This window comes from Meleagris gallopavo, chromosome Z (assembly GCF_000146605.3).
Source record: "Meleagris gallopavo isolate NT-WF06-2002-E0010 breed Aviagen turkey brand Nicholas breeding stock chromosome Z, Turkey_5.1, whole genome shotgun sequence".
NCBI lineage: Eukaryota > Metazoa > Chordata > Aves > Galliformes > Phasianidae > Meleagris > Meleagris gallopavo.
In genome coordinates this window covers 23,622,518-23,639,045 of record NC_015041.2, presented here as the reverse complement: position 1 = coordinate 23,639,045, position 16,528 = coordinate 23,622,518, and the positions used below count along the sequence as shown (strand labels likewise).

The following is a 16,528-nucleotide window of genomic DNA, read 5'->3' as shown; positions in this document are numbered from 1 at the left end:
TACTAACGAAACAAAAATACTGTGGTGGCATACTCAGGTTCTTATGGGCACACTTTCCAACATTAGTAGTTTCTTTTGATCACCTAGAACTTACACAAGTAATTTCTTTTTGCACTGTGTAGTACATGCTTCTAAGGACCCAGGACCAAGATGAAAATGTGGCTTTGGAGGCCTGTGAGTTTTGGCTGACTTTGGCTGAACAACCCATTTGTAAGGATGTTTTATGTCGGCATCTTACTAAGTAAGTATTAGTAATTACAATTGATTGTTTCTGAAATTGTCATCTTTGAAATTCAATGAACTTGTTCCAAGACAATCTTAAAAAGACTGTATCTAGCCTAGTCTATGCTTAGAAGAATTTTCCTGTAGCTAGTTCTTGTGCAGAGTAAAAATGGTTGTGGTACAGAGTTACTTTAAAGGACTTCTCTTTCGTACTTAGCTAGATGTAGAAACAACCTAACTGTACTGCTGGAGTGCTTTACCTCAAGCTTAAGTTTGTTAAATATCGGATGGATACTAAGATATACTGTTGTGTGCTAAACTCAAACATTCCACATGACATTTTCTTTAATATGTAGTATACCATGGTGCACATGAAGAAGCAGCTTTGACAGCTGCGAATTTGGGGATTTCAGTGCAATCTTTCTGTGTGTATAGTCATGCCAACAGTTGTCTGTTCGTATAAAGAACATAACAAAGTGACTTAAGATCACTTAGATTTAAGTTGAAGGAGGATGAACATCCATGTCTGAGATTTACATGTCTACATGTTTTGTAACTTTTTCTAGACAAATCTTAGAAAAACCTTCTTTCTAATAATTAACAAATTTTTCACCGCTCCTGGTAAATGGAGATCTTTTTGTGCTTTATTCTTTTTCTGTATACACATGGAAGATTTTTGAAAATACTACAATATTCTATCTATGATTTTTGTTCTTCTGGTCAAGATGCGAAGGGAAGAAAAACTCCCTTTTCCGTAGGTAGTGGCATTTATATGTGAAACAATCCATTAAAAAAATAATAATTTTCATAAGCAATTGGAGTCATAAGAGATAAAAACACCTACCATAGCAGTAGAAAAATAGGAGTTGAAACCAGGAAAACTAATGTTATGATAAATGACTTTAAATGTTAAAATGATTTTATTTAATTCCTACTCTTGTAGCTCAGACAAAAAAGAGTGATAGTAAATAAGGAGCTAGACTCAATGATCCTTGTATATCTCTTGAACTTTGGATATTCTATGATTGAAGTTACTAGTTCTACACACATCCTTTCTGCCACGCATCATATTTACACTGAAAAGTTGACTAGTGTTACATTTCTTCTGACATAAATGAACACTAACATTGCAGCAGCTTCATACTACATATTTGCTTTATTTTCCTTTAAGAATCTTCTAAATTTCTGGGAAAAAAATGGATGAAATTATTAGTATATGAGGACTGCCTGAAAATAATGCCTCCTACTTTATTATGCTGGCCCATAGTGTCAGAAGCAGAATGTTAGTAGTATGGCAGTAAGGGGCTGAATATTCCCAATATTTCATTACATTTTGTTGCCATAAGACAAATGGCAGCAAAGGGATGGTCTGACAAAATGGCATCTGACATGGAAGAAGTGTCACCCACTGACATTCACTGATGCTTGCTGAATGTTTCTGGACACGAAACAGTGGATGTGAGCGCAGAGAGGTGGTGGGTGGTGCATTTCAGCAAGGGCGACAGTGGGGGATATTTTTATGAGTGTAGCATGCAGGCTCTTGGTCATCACTAATGAAAATGCATAGGTAGTGGTGGATGTTGAAAAAGTACATGTTTTGTAGTGAGAATTTGCTCTATCAAATAGTGTTACTCTTTTTATCTCTTGTAGTTTCCATAGAAATAAATAGGAGGTATTACTTTCAGACTGACCAACGTATTTCTCATGATCTCAACATGCTTGTTGAAAGCAATCTTTATTATTACTCCCATTTAAATGTGGAGCTATGCTGTTAATTAATTTCAGGGAAAAGAAAAAAAAAAAGCCCACAGAAAGCCCCAACATATTAAAATAAGGGTGGGACAAGCTCTTTTAAAAATCTGTTTATATATCCAATGAAACATAATATCTTGTTCCATTTTCCTGTAGGCTTTCTTATAAAATACATAATTTTTGCATACTTCATGAAGTATGTTACAGAAATGCCAGTGAATTGGTGTTAATCAGAATGCTTACTACTCTTTCACTAAAATATTAGAAGGTAACATGCCACTGAGATGCATGAATATTCTACTGTCCTAATTACCTTCAGAATGAATACTTCTCAGTTGCAGATCATATGTGGATGGGTGCTGGTGCAGTATTACAAGCTTGTATTAGCTTTTCATACATGTTTGGTTTGGTTGGCTTTGTGTTTTTTTTTTAACCTATGTTAAGAGGGTTCAATGTAGCCTTCCATCTTCTGGACTTAGCAAGGTGGGGTTCACAGACTATTGGTGATACCATATTATGGGAGTTTTGAACTGCTTTAGACTTATTTTAAAGCACCTTTCAGAAGTTCTGTTTCATTTTATGAAACAACAATGTCCTGTTTTTAAGGTGAGAAGCCCACTTGTTAGAAAGTTTGGGAGGTGGAGTTAGTACTATTTCAGAGTATAAATACTGATGAGCATGAAATGGAGCTTGAGTTTGTATCAGGTTTCTGGGTTTTTGGATTTCTGTTTCTTTTGGGAGGAGTTGCAACCAAAGTTAAGGCTCAGGTAATTGAAAATCTTTGTTTAATTAAAGCATTGTTATGATGTATATCAATATCCCTTTGTAGGCTGATACCTGTGCTGGTGAATGGTATGAAATATTCGGAGATAGATATTATTTTGCTGAAGGTGAGCATCAATTTCTTTCATTCTATGGAAATACCTTGCTAACTTCTGAGCTGTGAATCAGAATGATTTGATTGATAGGCCAAATCTGATCTGCCATCTATTCAGTGGAGAATTAGATCTCTGGGGCAAGATGATATAGGGACTGCTCCAAATGCTAAATGCTGTCATTACTGGGTTTGCTAGAAAGTAATCATTGGGTTTTCCAGATTTGCTCTTGTCTGCACTCATCCAGTTTGGGTGCTGAGATACTGTTACCCATGACCCGTTCCTGCAAGGAAACATTAAAAAAAATAAATAATTAAAAAATTTCAGCATCAGTTCTAATACCCTTCTAGGTTGAATTAGAGCTTTTTCTATCCTAGCATTTTAGAGTATGTCTCTGTGCCTTCTAATTCATTCCTTTCAGTTGCAGCTTCTTAATAAGAAAGATACTTGATACTTTTACATGAGTTTATCTTATTTATGTTTTTCTGTAATTTTTCAGTTAAACATTGCAGGAGAGTGCAGGAACAATGGCATTTTTAGTTAGCCAGACAGCACAAGTGAGGTGTGAATCTTTCATATGGCTACAAAATCTTGAACTGAAATTTACCATGCATTCTTAACTTCCTTGAGTAACGTACTGATGAAACCATTTTGATGACAGGGAGATGTTGAAGAAGATGAAGCTATTCCAGATAGTGAACAGGACATAAGACCTCGTTTTCATCGTTCACGAACAGTAGCTCAGAAACACGAGGAAGATGGCATTGAAGATCGTGATGATGATGATGATGAAATTGATGATGATGATGCTATTTCTGACTGGAATTTAAGTATGTCAAAGTGATGTGTAAAATGTGTTAAAATACAGTTAATTGTACAATATGAGAACTGCAGGAAAAAGATCTTGTGTATGGAAATACAGGGGCTTTGCTTTTGAGCAGGAGGAAAATAAATTCTGATTTAATTAGTGGTTTGGGTAGGTATAACTGGGGTGATACTGTATTTTGGGGGGTGGGGAAGCAGGAGGTTATTTCAGATGGCATTATTGTTACTACCAATATTTATTTTTATATGAAAAAAGTTTGCTTCTGACCAGAATAGAATGCATGAGCTATCAAGAGCAGACATAGCAGTGAGGAGCTGCTGGAGCAGGGAAGGATTTGTCTTCTTACTATATTCCACATGAGATAAATTTATAGCTGCTACTCTTTTCTCTTTGTTGGTTCTACTCCTGACTGCCTGAAAAGGAAGAACAGATTCTCTAGCTGATTATTCCTTATCCAGGAGCAGATTTCTCAGTTATGAACCTGAAGACGTTGGCTAGTAAAATGAGGAAATACAATTTCATGGGGACAATAGAGATTAGTTTAGTGGATTAATTGGATAAAATATGTATTCTTCTTTTAATCTAGAAAGTCAGCAATTTAGATTTACTTATATAAATAGGAAATCACACTAGGTAGGTTTTTTGACAACTTCATTACGTGATTTCTGGCTACTTCATTCAACTCCTGAGTAGCCATAAAAATGAAATACTTGATTTTATGGGCTGCCTCACTTCTGGTTCAAAAAACTTCTCAAATCATGCTCTTACTGTTTTGTTCTTCTCACTACAATAATGAAACATACATTGTAGAAAAGTTTGTTCCTATGGCCAGGGGGTTGGAGTTGGATGATGTTAAAGATTCCTTCCAACCCAAGCCATTCTATGATTCTATTAGAGAGCTTTTTCATCAGTTTTGAGATTCAGACATATCTGCATAGAGTTTTGTATTTCTTACGAAGCCCAGAGTTTTAATCACAAACAAAAAAGTTCTTTGAAGCTTAGGCATGAAATGTTTTTGAGGCTTGTCTGATTTTTTAGAATTATTATTACTTGTAAAGAAAGTAAGGATATAAATAAACTCATTTTTCATAAAGTCTCTTATTAAAAAATAGATAGTTTTGGGTTTGTTATGCTGTTTTTGTCACTGTTGTTAGTAGAGATTGCACTATTAAATACAAATTTTCTGATATTCTTCAACTATGAAAAGCACAGCTGAAATTGACAGAGTACCTTGTGGTCCAGAGTTGTAGTTAAGATGAAGTTGTGGAAGAACAGAACATTTGGGGAAATCCTCATTGGCATGTGTCATCTGGACTTGAGATAATTTGGATTATCTGAAATTCAGAATCGACCCCTATTTCTTTGTAGTGTTCTATGTTTAACTTCCAATTTTAACAGAGAAGAGTCAGCAGTGCAGCCTGACTTATTAGCAGCACTGGTTTCCATTAAGACTCGTTATTTTGGTTCCCTTCTTCCCTAGTAAAAGCCGAAAGTCTTACCTGATGGGTGGAAGTGCAGATCTTTGTTGGGAGTTTGTGCTGTTAATTATTGCTTTGCAGTTGAGATCTGCTGTAAGTTGAGGGTTCCTTTATTTCATGCAAACATTTTGAACTTCATCTAGAAGCAGAGAGGAAAGTCTTATATTTATTCTCTGTTCTGGTAGCTATTACATCCCATCTAAAACTTTTCTCTGTCCTAAATGGGCCCGGTAGCTTTTAGATCTAGGTTAGGATTTTTTCATACTACCATATGCTTTGTATATTTTGTCTGATGCCTATCTTCTATATAGTTCTGTTCCCTCTGGAACTTTTCTGACAGATTAGTAAGGAACTGAGATCATAATGAGCAAAACAGTACAATATAAATTTCATAATACACCCATTCTTCATAAAATAGCTTTAGTGTTATTTTCTAGATACGACAACACTACAGCAGAAAACAATAATTTCTGAATCATATTTTTATGACATTCTTGATTTTTCTTTTATGAGTTTTTTTTTGTTCTACAAGTAAGAGATTATATACTTAGCACAAGGTGCTCTTATTTGTATGAGTGTACAGGAATTTTTTTTTTTTATACAGGAGTTCAAAACAGAGGCATGCAGGTTGCTTTCGTTCTGTAGGGATTGATGTTGGTTGCCTTGAGAGATGGATCATGTTGTTTTTGTTCTTTTTTTTTATCAAATGCTGTTATTTATTTATTTATTAGGTAATTTCTCTCTAGTTTCTCCAGTTGTTACATTCACATCTCAGACCTTTCTGCTTCCTTAGTGTTATGCGGTCCTGAAATTATGTAGTATATAGAATGTTGCATTATGATGGTGTGGTTTTTGTCAGTGAGCATTTCAATGTCACTGCAATATATGTGTTTTTAGTGGGTATGTAAGTGCTGCAAAACTGGATTTCTAAAAGCTGTACCCTCATACCAGAGGAAAGGGCCGCACTATATATTGTAATGAAACTAAAGTGCTTTTGTTTTTTTTGTAATAATGCCCTGACACTCCACTGACAGCTCAAAGTTAAAATGAGAATTATACTGGCTAACTGCAAATGAGATTAACGCTGTTATTTCCCCTTAGGGAAATGTTCTGCTGCTGCTCTAGATGTTTTGGCCAATGTATTTCGTGATGAACTTTTGCCACACATCTTGCCTCTTTTAAAGGAATTGCTCTTCCATCCCGAATGGGTAGTTAAGGAATCAGGTATCCTTGTTCTTGGAGCGATTGCTGAAGGTAAGGCAACAGTGAATATAAACTTAGTAAACTTATTGTCTGGCTCTGAGGCAGGTCTGTGATTCCTTCTAGGTACGTTTACTTGTGCAAACAAGTAAGTGTTCTTCATAATCTAGTTTCCTTAATCTCTACATCTACTTGTTGGTGACTGGTGTTATTTAAATTTTCTAAATTTGGAAGATTGAATAACTTAAGTTTTCTTTTACTCCCACTTTCTTAACTCTTCAGTATATATTTATTTGTCACTAATTAGGTACTAATTTGATTTAATAGAAGTAAAAATAATTTTAATAAACTCAACCCTTACATTTTATTTGTTGTTTTCAGAAACGAAAAAGACCATTCTTCTGACTTTAATGCCCTGAGCCACTTTTAGTGGATCATTTTATGTTTCACATATGATAACTTAATTTTCTCTGTACTTAAGGCTTTTTGGCCTTTTGTCTGCGTTTACAGCATCTTTGTCTTTTTGGCAGATGGAAGAAATATGTTTGGGTCTGTGTTTGCCTGCATTATCTTTCTTTTTCCCATAGTGCCTACATTTTCTTTGTTCATGAAAAGCTTTTTTGTTGGCTTTGATTCCACTTCAAGCAAGGTGAAAGTTAGTACTTCTGATAAATCTTAATAATGTATTGTTCTTAATGACATGAAGGTCAGCTATTGCTGATCAGAAGAAGGAAATTAAATTGCTGAAAAAATATCCTTTTTAATGATGTGATTATTTGTTATCAAGGTTAAATCTTTCTGTACTTGGTGTTTTGGTCACTCTTGAGTAGTCTGACTTAGGACATTGAAGCTTTATAAACTCATTTTATGTACGTGCTTTACTCCATTTAATAAAGCAGAATTTCTGGAAATTGGGGAAGCACTGAAGCGGAAATACAGTCGCGTATAAATTTAATTGGGGAGGTTTAACTGTTGTTTATGATAAGGTTTCTCTTATAACTTAACATAAATTAGATAGACTTGCTTTGCATGTTGTTAAAATGTATTATTATGCAATAAGAGAATGACAGTGGCCTTTCTAGGAAGTCTTATTTCTCATTAATTCTGGTACTGAAGTAACTGGTTTTTATTGTGTGTTTTTTTTCTCTTTTTTTTTTTTTTTTTTTTCCTCTCACAGGCTGCATGCAGGGTATGATTCCATATCTTCCAGAGCTGATCCCTCACCTTATTCAGTGCCTCTCTGACAAAAAGGCTCTTGTGCGCTCCATTACATGCTGGACTCTTAGTCGCTATGCACACTGGGTAGTTAGTCAACCCCCAGACACATACTTGAAGCCATTAATGACTGAGTTGCTACAGCGTATCCTGGATAGCAACAAGAGAGTACAAGAAGCTGCCTGCAGGTGAGCCAAAGCTTTCCTTAACCTAGAAGCACTGTCAGTGATATTGCTTCTTCATTGGAAATTTTTTAATGCTTTACTGCTGAATGCATGACCTCATTTTAGCATTTTTTTCAAACTGGAGTAGATTCAGCTTTACAAATTATTGTAATAAAATTTTAAAAGTTTACTTGTGTTTCCTTGTACAGCTCGTTTTCAGAGTATATTAATCATCAAGCTAAAAAACGTGCTGCAGTAAAAGCAACCATCTGTGTGACACCTGTTTATTTTCATTATTTGAAGTTTCATTGGCTGGATATCTGTTTTTTATATGCCTTGGAATAAGATCAATACCGATAACAGTAGAAAACTATCCTAACATGACATTGTTTATAGCTGTCTCGGTATTACCGAAAGATTTGAGTTACTGTTACAGGGGATGTTCCTTTCTCTCTTGAAAGGAAGTCCTGTGAGATAACATTTTGTTCTCTGTCTCATATATTTTAGAAGGAAAACAAAATTAGGCTTTGTTAAAGGATGCAGTGTTAATGAAATGAGAATTGCACACGTCCACGAAGCTCATCTATGTCAGTGTATGTGTGGGGCAAGAATTTACAGAGCAGGCTGAAAAGAAGGCTTCTTCACAAAGTAGAATTAGATCTCCTTGTGATTGCATGCCTAAAACTTGGAGAGTTGTTGGGTGCATTTTAGATGTTTGGGTCTTCATTTGTTTGGGTTTTTTTAGATTTCAGCAGTGCGTATGTCAACACTGAGGTTAGAGTTCCTGTACTAAGCTTTGCTCAGGAGTTGTCTGAGATAGATATAATTAATTTAATGAAATACACTAAGTAAGTTTTGCATATTGAACACAAGTTCATTTTTGTCTCTAAAACTTTTCAAACATTTGGCTAGCACATTTCCTCAGCTCTAACTTCTGCTCCTATCCACCTGTCTTTTACAGTGATGACCTTTTGTTCCTTCCAGAACAAACAGGAACATGAAAACAGTTCTTTCTTCGCAAATTTTCAGATCCCATGAATCAGAGTTACTTACAAATTCTACTTGGGTTGGGGAGGGGAAGAAAAGAAAAGAAAAGAAAAGGGAAAGAAAAAAAAAAGCAGAATGAAACAAAGAAAAACCTTTCCAGATTCCTGCGCGCCTTGTCTAAAACCATGGTTGAAATGTGTGTGTAGTTAAATACAGCTGTGCTGCACTTGTTCAATGCCCTTATGGAAAGTTTATGAATGATGTAATATGCAGTGGAAACTGTTAGAAGAAGCAAAAGTATGTCTCCTTTCAGTAGAGCTAAAATGGAAATATTGAAAACAATGATGCACCTGATTTTTTTGGTGTGTATTTAGCCAGTATTAGATTTATACTCCTACTATTTAAGTTAAAACACTGTAACTTGTATACAGTAATGCTTTTGGCAGCACAGTAGGCTTTATGTGTATACATTATAGTTTTTACAGCAATTATTTGAATTTTGTTCATCATAATACAAGATCCTTATGTATTCAATCACAGTATTACTGCAGTAATCTCAGTCTTAACAATTCTGAAAACATACCTAGGATGAATAAAGTTTTATGTTAAAAAGAAATGGAGAATGTGGGGTGTTTGGGGTTCTGTTGTTTTTGGTGTAGATTTTTTTTTTTTCCCAAAGGTACTGACTAACATGGTTTTTGGTTTTTGTTCTTGTCCCTCAGTGCCTTTGCTACTCTAGAAGAGGAGGCTTGTACAGAGCTTGTTCCTTATCTTGCATATATACTTGACACTTTGGTCTTCGCATTTAGTAAATACCAGCATAAAAACTTGCTTATTCTTTATGATGCTATAGGAACTCTAGCAGATTCTGTAGGCCATCATCTAAATAAACCAGTGAGTATACCTTACATTCTATAAAAATACTCATCATACATCTGTACTGTGTTTTTACACACTGCAAACAGAAACACTGACCTTTCCTTGTAGGTTTTGATGGTACTAAATGTTTGTATGAAAAATACATAAACTGCATGTACTTTACCCGCTGGGCAAATACTTTAAATTTTGTAACAATGGATCTAAGTATACTGGCTTCTGTAATGTGCTTCTTGTCATGATTACTTTATTTTCAGATTTTTTCAGCTTAGAGATATGTGTACCAATATAAATATTAAGTCAGATTTAAGAGGAATTGCTGGAATGTATGCTAATTTCTAATGACCAGTTTCTTTTTTTTAAACTACTTTCAGATGCTCTGTGCATCTTCCTTTGTAGTGGAGCATATCGTCGATAGAAATTGTATGAGAGTGGAACAGATATGCAACTTACAAATAAAAAAAAAAAATACAGATAATGCAAAGGCCAATACTCTAGTATGGAGCATTTTGCTGTTTTTTTTCAATGTATATTTATTAGTAGAATGTGTAGATGTCACATATTGTATGTATCTTCTTATGATGGCTGTTAAAATTTGTTTTATTTCTCTGTAGCGCTTCATGTGACATAGATCCACTAGAATAAATCAATCTGAGTTGTTGCTATGGCACTTTACTTGCTGTTCAAGACATCCCACCACGAAAAGGCCTCTCTTTTGATCTCTTTGGCCTTTTCATATAGCCTAGAGGAAGATAAATGGGAGCTCTTGTGATGGTGGGGCTTTCTTCAGTCACTTTGAATGTCGTGGTTTTGGACGTAGGGTTAGCTGACAGTTCTTGTTGGCTATTGAGCTATCTTCTGGGAGCAGTAGCTCTAACATAGGGATGCCTTGCTTGATGTTGTGACCGAACAGAGGCAAAGAAGATCAGTTTATTGCAGAGTGACTAAGTTTATCTTTCTAGATGGATAGAAAATAACTTTCTTAATGTATGGTTAGTTGCTTGAGGATGAAGTTTCAGGAACATGGGGTAATTTGTAACAGCAGGGTAATGTGAAATGATTGGGAAATGCAAGTGGCAATTGCAGTGCTGATTTAAAAAAAAAAAAAAGTAAATAAATCCATAGGCAGTTATAAGCTTGTAACAACCTAGACAGCTATGGAAAGTTGCAAAACTGAAACCAAACATGGAGGAAAAAATCCACTCTTCAGAGATGATTACATGTCTCAGTGAAAAAAAAATCTGAGAATGTAATTTATAAACTCTAGTATTAAACTACTTGTGCATATTAAAATGTTTGGTTTGCAGCACATCAGTTTTCTTTTGCTGCAAAAGTAGAAATGATTTTTAATATATCAATGTTCTGACTTTGAAATAAACCAGCTTGCAATTAAGTATTTCAACAGCTGATGCGTTTTTATCCTGAACAGGAATATATTCAGATGCTAATGCCCCCGTTAATCCACAAGTGGAACATGTTGAAGGATGAAGATAAAGATCTCTTTCCTTTATTAGAGGTAAAAGTTAAAATTTGAATATCATATATCAGCTTCTTATATGAGTTATGCTTTCTGCTCAAGAAACTACCTACTAGAATGTGTAACTGTGAAGGCTTACAGTAAAGCTTGTATCAGAAGCCACTTAGATTTATTTTGTACCAGTCTTATGTGTTTTCCCTGAGGATCTCCTTATCTTTAAAAAAAAAAAAAAAAATTATGGTTGAGCTAATTGCCACAGTCATTCTGGCTTGTGCATTCACTTAAGTTATAGATCTGACTTTCCTCCCTCTCTCCCCTTTTTTTTTTTTTTCCCTTCTTTTAATTTCAGTGCCTGTCGTCAGTTGCTACTGCCTTGCAATCTGGCTTTCTTCCATACTGTGAACCTGTGTACCAGCGTTGTGTAAATTTAGTGCAGAAGACCCTTGCACAAGCCATGGTAATTTTCTATTACTATTCCAATGTTTTCAGAGTAACTCATTAAAACAATGTATGGCCTAGATAGGTTCAAGTAGCGGGCGCAGGAGAACCTCATGAAATTCAACAAAGTCAAGTATAAGCTGGGGAATGTAAGGATAGAACACAGCTTTACTGAAAAGGACAAGTTGGATGTGAGCCAACAGTGTGCCCTCACAGTCCAGCAGGCAAACCACATCCTGGGCCACATCACAAGAAGTGTGGCCAGCAGAGCAAGGGAGGTGATCCTGCCCCTCTGCTCTGCACTGGTGAGACATCACCTGGAGTGCTGCATCTAGCTGTGGAGTCTGCAGTACAGGAGAGACACGGATCTGTTAGAGCATCTCCAGAGGAGGGCCACAAAGATGATTCAAGGGGTGGGACACATCTCCAATGAGAACAGGCTGTTCAGTCCAGAGAAGAGAAGGGAGACTGTCAGGTCTCTCTGGGGAGACCTGATAGTGGCATTCCAGTATGTGAAAGTGGGCTGTAAGAAGGAAGGGGTCAAACTCTTTATGAGGATCTGGTGCAATAGGACAAGAAGAAATGGTTTCAAACTTAAGGAGGAGAGATTTAGATTGGAATAAGGAAAAAGTCTTTTACAGTGAGGGTGGTGAGGGAGTGGAACAGATTGCTCAGAGGAGTGGTGGATGTCCCATCCCTGGAGACATTCAAGATCAGGCTGGATGGGGCTCTGAGCAGCCTGATTTAGCTATAGGTGTCCCTGTTCATTGCAGGGGAGTTGGACTTTAGATGACCTTTAAAGGTCCTTTCCTACTCAGATGATTCTATGTTTCTATGAACTATATAAAGTTATGGGTTGCCAGGGACATCTGTAGTATAACACTGAATCTCTGAAACTGTTTTTACAGTTTTGCATACCCCTGAGAAAATGTAATTCTCATTTTGAAAATGCATGTTTATTTGCTGCAGTTGCACAATGCTCAACCAGACCAATATGAGGCTCCAGATAAGGACTTCATGATTGTGGCTCTTGATTTACTCAGTGGTTTAGCTGAAGGTCTTGGAGGCAACATTGAGCAGCTGGTAGCTCGGAGCAATATCCTGACACTGATGTACCAATGCATGCAGGTGAGATAAGAAACTGGTTTATCCAAGGAGTTTCTTTAAGATGATTAGAAACACTTCAAGAATTGTCATATTTCTTCTTTTTAGGATAAAATGCCTGAAGTACGACAGAGTTCTTTTGCACTGTTGGGTGATCTGACAAAGGCATGTTTTCAGCATGTGAAGCCTTGCATCGGTATGTTTCCTTTGCACACTAAATAATTATCTTACAGACTGATAAAAGGCTCCTTTAACCACTGTTAAGCTCCTTTTTTCTATGTCTTGCATTGTCATGTTGTATATTTTCGTATTTCTTTATCGGCAAGGGACTGTGGCTTTTTTTCCTTCAAACTAAGTGTTTAAAAGATGGGTTTTTTTAGACAGTGTAAGTAATTACTTCTGCTGCTTGATTTTTACAATGTAAAAGCTGTCTGTTCTGCTGGAATATATAAAAAGATTTACTTAAACTTAATTAGAACAGTTGCTTCATTGGATAAATTTCTGAATTTGTACCTTTTACTTCTCTTTTTTAACCAGACTCTACATTAAAATTATAGATAGATATACTATATATATTGGGCACCAAACTGGCTAGCTCATCACCAGGGCTTTAAACTAGAGCTACTGGGGGAAGGGTCTCTGCTGCAGAATGACAGAGAGATAGGGAGCACAGTCACTTTAAGAAGCAGCAGGGGAAAACCTCAGATTTGTCCTGGAAATTAGTGGGAGTACTTCTCTAGAAAATAATGCATCTGAAAGCTGAGCTGAAGTGCTTCTATACCAGTGCGTGCAGTGTAGAAAATAAACAGGAGAAGCTAGGAAACTGCATTTGGTGGAAAATTATGATCTTATTGCTATCACAGAAACACGGCAGGATGACTCACTTGACTAGAATACTACCACTGAGGACAATGAGCTTTGTAGAAGGGATGGACAAGGTAGCAGAAGTGGGGTAGTTGTCCTCTATGTTAAGAAGACTGTATTATAGACTGCAAGGAGCTCCCTCTGAGAAAGAGTCAGGAACAGAATGAGAGGTTCTGTAGGTTAAAATAAGGCATTGAACCAAAAAAGGATATCTAGTACAGTCTAATACAGGCTGCCTAATCTAGGGGGAGCCTATTGATGAGGCCTTTTTGCTTCAGCTTTAAGAGGTGTTATGATCACAGGATCTTGTCCTAATGGGAGATTTCAACCAGCCAGATATCTGCTGGGAAAACACCACAGAAAGCTGCAAGCAATCCAGTGTTGGACAGTCCCACCAGAGGTGAAGTTTAGCAGTGTGGAAGGAATTGTTAAAGAGATTAGGATTGAAGGAAGCCTGGACTGCAGAGACCATGTCCTGGTCAAGTTCATGATCTTGAGGAATGTGAGCCTGGCAGAGTGGAGTCAGGACTGAACTTCAAGGGGTGGGACTTCAGGCTCTTTGAGGAATTTTTGGACAAGATCTCTTGGGAAACTAGGTTGTGTCATCTCAGAAAAATACAGGAATGTTGTCTGGACGTATAGAGATGAGGTCAGGAAAACAAAGGCACAGATGGAACGGATCTTGGAGAGGGACATTAAAAACAACAAGAAGGGGTTTTGTAGGTACATTTGGCAGAAGAGACAGGCCAAAGACAGTGTACCTCCTTTGATAAATGAGAAAGAACTGGCTACACAGATATAGAGAAGGCTGAAGTACTTAATGAGCTCTTTGTCTCAGTCTTCACTGGAAGCCAGAATTCTCATGTTTCTCACATCTCTGAACTGCTTGATGGGAACTGGGGGAGCAACTTACCCCCCAGCATGAGGACAGAGCAAGTCAGAGACCACTTCATGAGGCTGAAGTCCATGGGGCCAGATGACATGCATTCCATGGTTCTGATGTGGAACTGTCTGATGTGATTGCCAAACTGCTCTCCTTCATATATGAAAATCTCTGGCTGTCAGGTGGCCAGAACAAGGGCAACATCACTCCCATTTATAAGAAAGGGAGGAAGGAGGACCAAGAGATCTATGGGGCGGGAGCCTCACCTCTGTTTCTGGGAAAGTCATGGAACAGATCCTCCAGGAAGACATGTTAAAGCACATGATGGATGAGCGTGTGATCTGAGACAGCCAGCAGGGCTTCACCAAGGGAAGATTGTACCTGACCAATGTAGTGACCTTCTGTGATGGAATGATGGCATCAGTGGACAAAGGGAAGGCATCTACATGGACTCCTGCGAGGTTTTTGACGTGATTTCTCACCGCGTCATTATCTCTAAGTTGGAGAGAGATAGATTTGAAGGGTGGACTATTTGGTGGATATTGAATTGGCTGGAAGTTTGCATCCAGAGGGTTATGGTCAATGGCTCCATGTCCAGATGGAGGCTGGTGATGAGCCATGTCCCTCAGAAGTCTGTCTTGGGATCGGTACTCTTTAACATTTTTATCAGTGACATACAGAATAGGATTGAGTGTACCCTCAGCAGATTTGTTGATGACATTAAGCTAAGTGGTGTAGATGGTATGGTAGAAGGGATGCCATCCAGAAAGACCTTGATAAATTGAAAAGTTGGGCCCATGTGAACCTAGAGAAGTTCATCAAAAGAAAGTGCAAAGTTTTGCACGTGTATTGAAGTAATCCCATATATGTATACAAACTGGGAGAACTCTTTGAGAGTAGTCTTGCTGAGAAGAACTTAGGCATCCTGGTAGAGGAATAACTTAATATGAGCCAGCAGTGTGTGCTTGCAGCTTGGAATGCTGATGATATCCTGGGCTGCATCTGAAGAGGGCTGGCCATCAGGGTGAGGGAAGTGATTGTCCATCTCTGCCATTGTGATGCCCCTCTTGAATATTGCATCCCCAGCAAAAAAAGGATGTGAGGCTTTTGCAGAGTCCAAAGGAGGGTCACAGGGATGATTAGAGGGCTGGAGAACATCTCCTATGAAGACATATTTAAAGAGCTGGGATTGTTCAGCCTGGAAAAGAGAAAGCAGAAGAGATCTCATTACAGCCTTCCAGTACTTAGGAGGTGATTATAAACAGGAGGATAATCAACTTTTTGCACAAGTAGATAGTGATAGGATGAGAGAAAATGGTTTTACACTAAAGGAGGGGAGATCTAGGTTAGAAGTCAGGGGTACATTTTTCATTGAGAGACCAATGAGGTGTTGGAACAGGCTGCCAAGAGAGGTTGTGGGTGCACTGTCTCTCTCTCTCTCACCCTGGTTGGATGGCCTAGGAGCCTGATCTAGTACTTGATCTAGCAGTTGGCAACGCTGCCTGCGGAAGGGGGGTTGGAACTTGATCCTTGAGGTCCCTTCCGACCCAAGCCATTCTATGATACTGTGATCTGTAGTGAAAGTGGAGAATTTGGCTAGAAGGCATGTTTTGGCTTGGGCATTGTTTGTTCTTGGTGTTTGTTTTGTTTTGTGTTCAGTAGGAATGTAACATCAATTATATGCTTCCACGATATTCGCTATCTCGTCCTTCAAATGTTCTTGATACGCACTTTGCCAAATGTATGCTTTGATAGCCTTGGGAATGCGAAGTTCGAGTAGCAGATGTTATAATGATAGATGTGATTGCCTTCTGGGTTCTTTTGTTATTAGCATGCTTGAATATGTAATTATCCAAGTGGTTCAAGGATTGATTGTTCAACCATGTTATAAAACTACAAGTGCTTGTTATTGGGTTGGTTTTGCTTTATCCCCTCTACTCCAGTTAGGGAAGGGGAGAAAAAGGGTTTATAGAGTTGCATAAAGATAAAGCCTATTAGAAGCATGTTAGAATCATAGTCTGAAAAGATTTGTTGATCTACTTGGATTCTAAAATCCAAGTTTATCTGATATATAGCAGAAATGCAGCTGTCATTAATACATGTGTAACATTTTCCAAGTATTTAAGTAGGCTCAAATGATTTTTAAAAAAAAACCTTTTTTTTTTTT

The 16,528-nt window shown here is 37.4% G+C and overlaps 1 protein-coding gene across 1 annotated transcript in view; it reads left to right on the top strand.

Moving 5' to 3' along the window:
• The window catches only part of TNPO1 (transportin 1), a gene marked incomplete at its 5' end in the record, with an annotated part of 49,434 nt that overhangs the window by 22,952 nt on the left and 9,954 nt on the right, over window positions 1–16,528 (top strand). Inside the window, 10 exons of the mRNA XM_031557279.1 lie at window positions 123–241; window positions 2,804–2,864; window positions 3,511–3,679; window positions 6,255–6,407; window positions 7,531–7,756; window positions 9,442–9,613; window positions 11,025–11,111; window positions 11,422–11,529; window positions 12,480–12,638; window positions 12,723–12,810. Of these exons, the coding sequence (XP_031413139.1) occupies window positions 123–241; window positions 2,804–2,864; window positions 3,511–3,679; window positions 6,255–6,407; window positions 7,531–7,756; window positions 9,442–9,613; window positions 11,025–11,111; window positions 11,422–11,529; window positions 12,480–12,638; window positions 12,723–12,810 (1,342 nt within the window). The remainder of the gene's footprint in view (window positions 1–122; window positions 242–2,803; window positions 2,865–3,510; window positions 3,680–6,254; window positions 6,408–7,530; window positions 7,757–9,441; window positions 9,614–11,024; window positions 11,112–11,421; window positions 11,530–12,479; window positions 12,639–12,722; window positions 12,811–16,528) is intronic.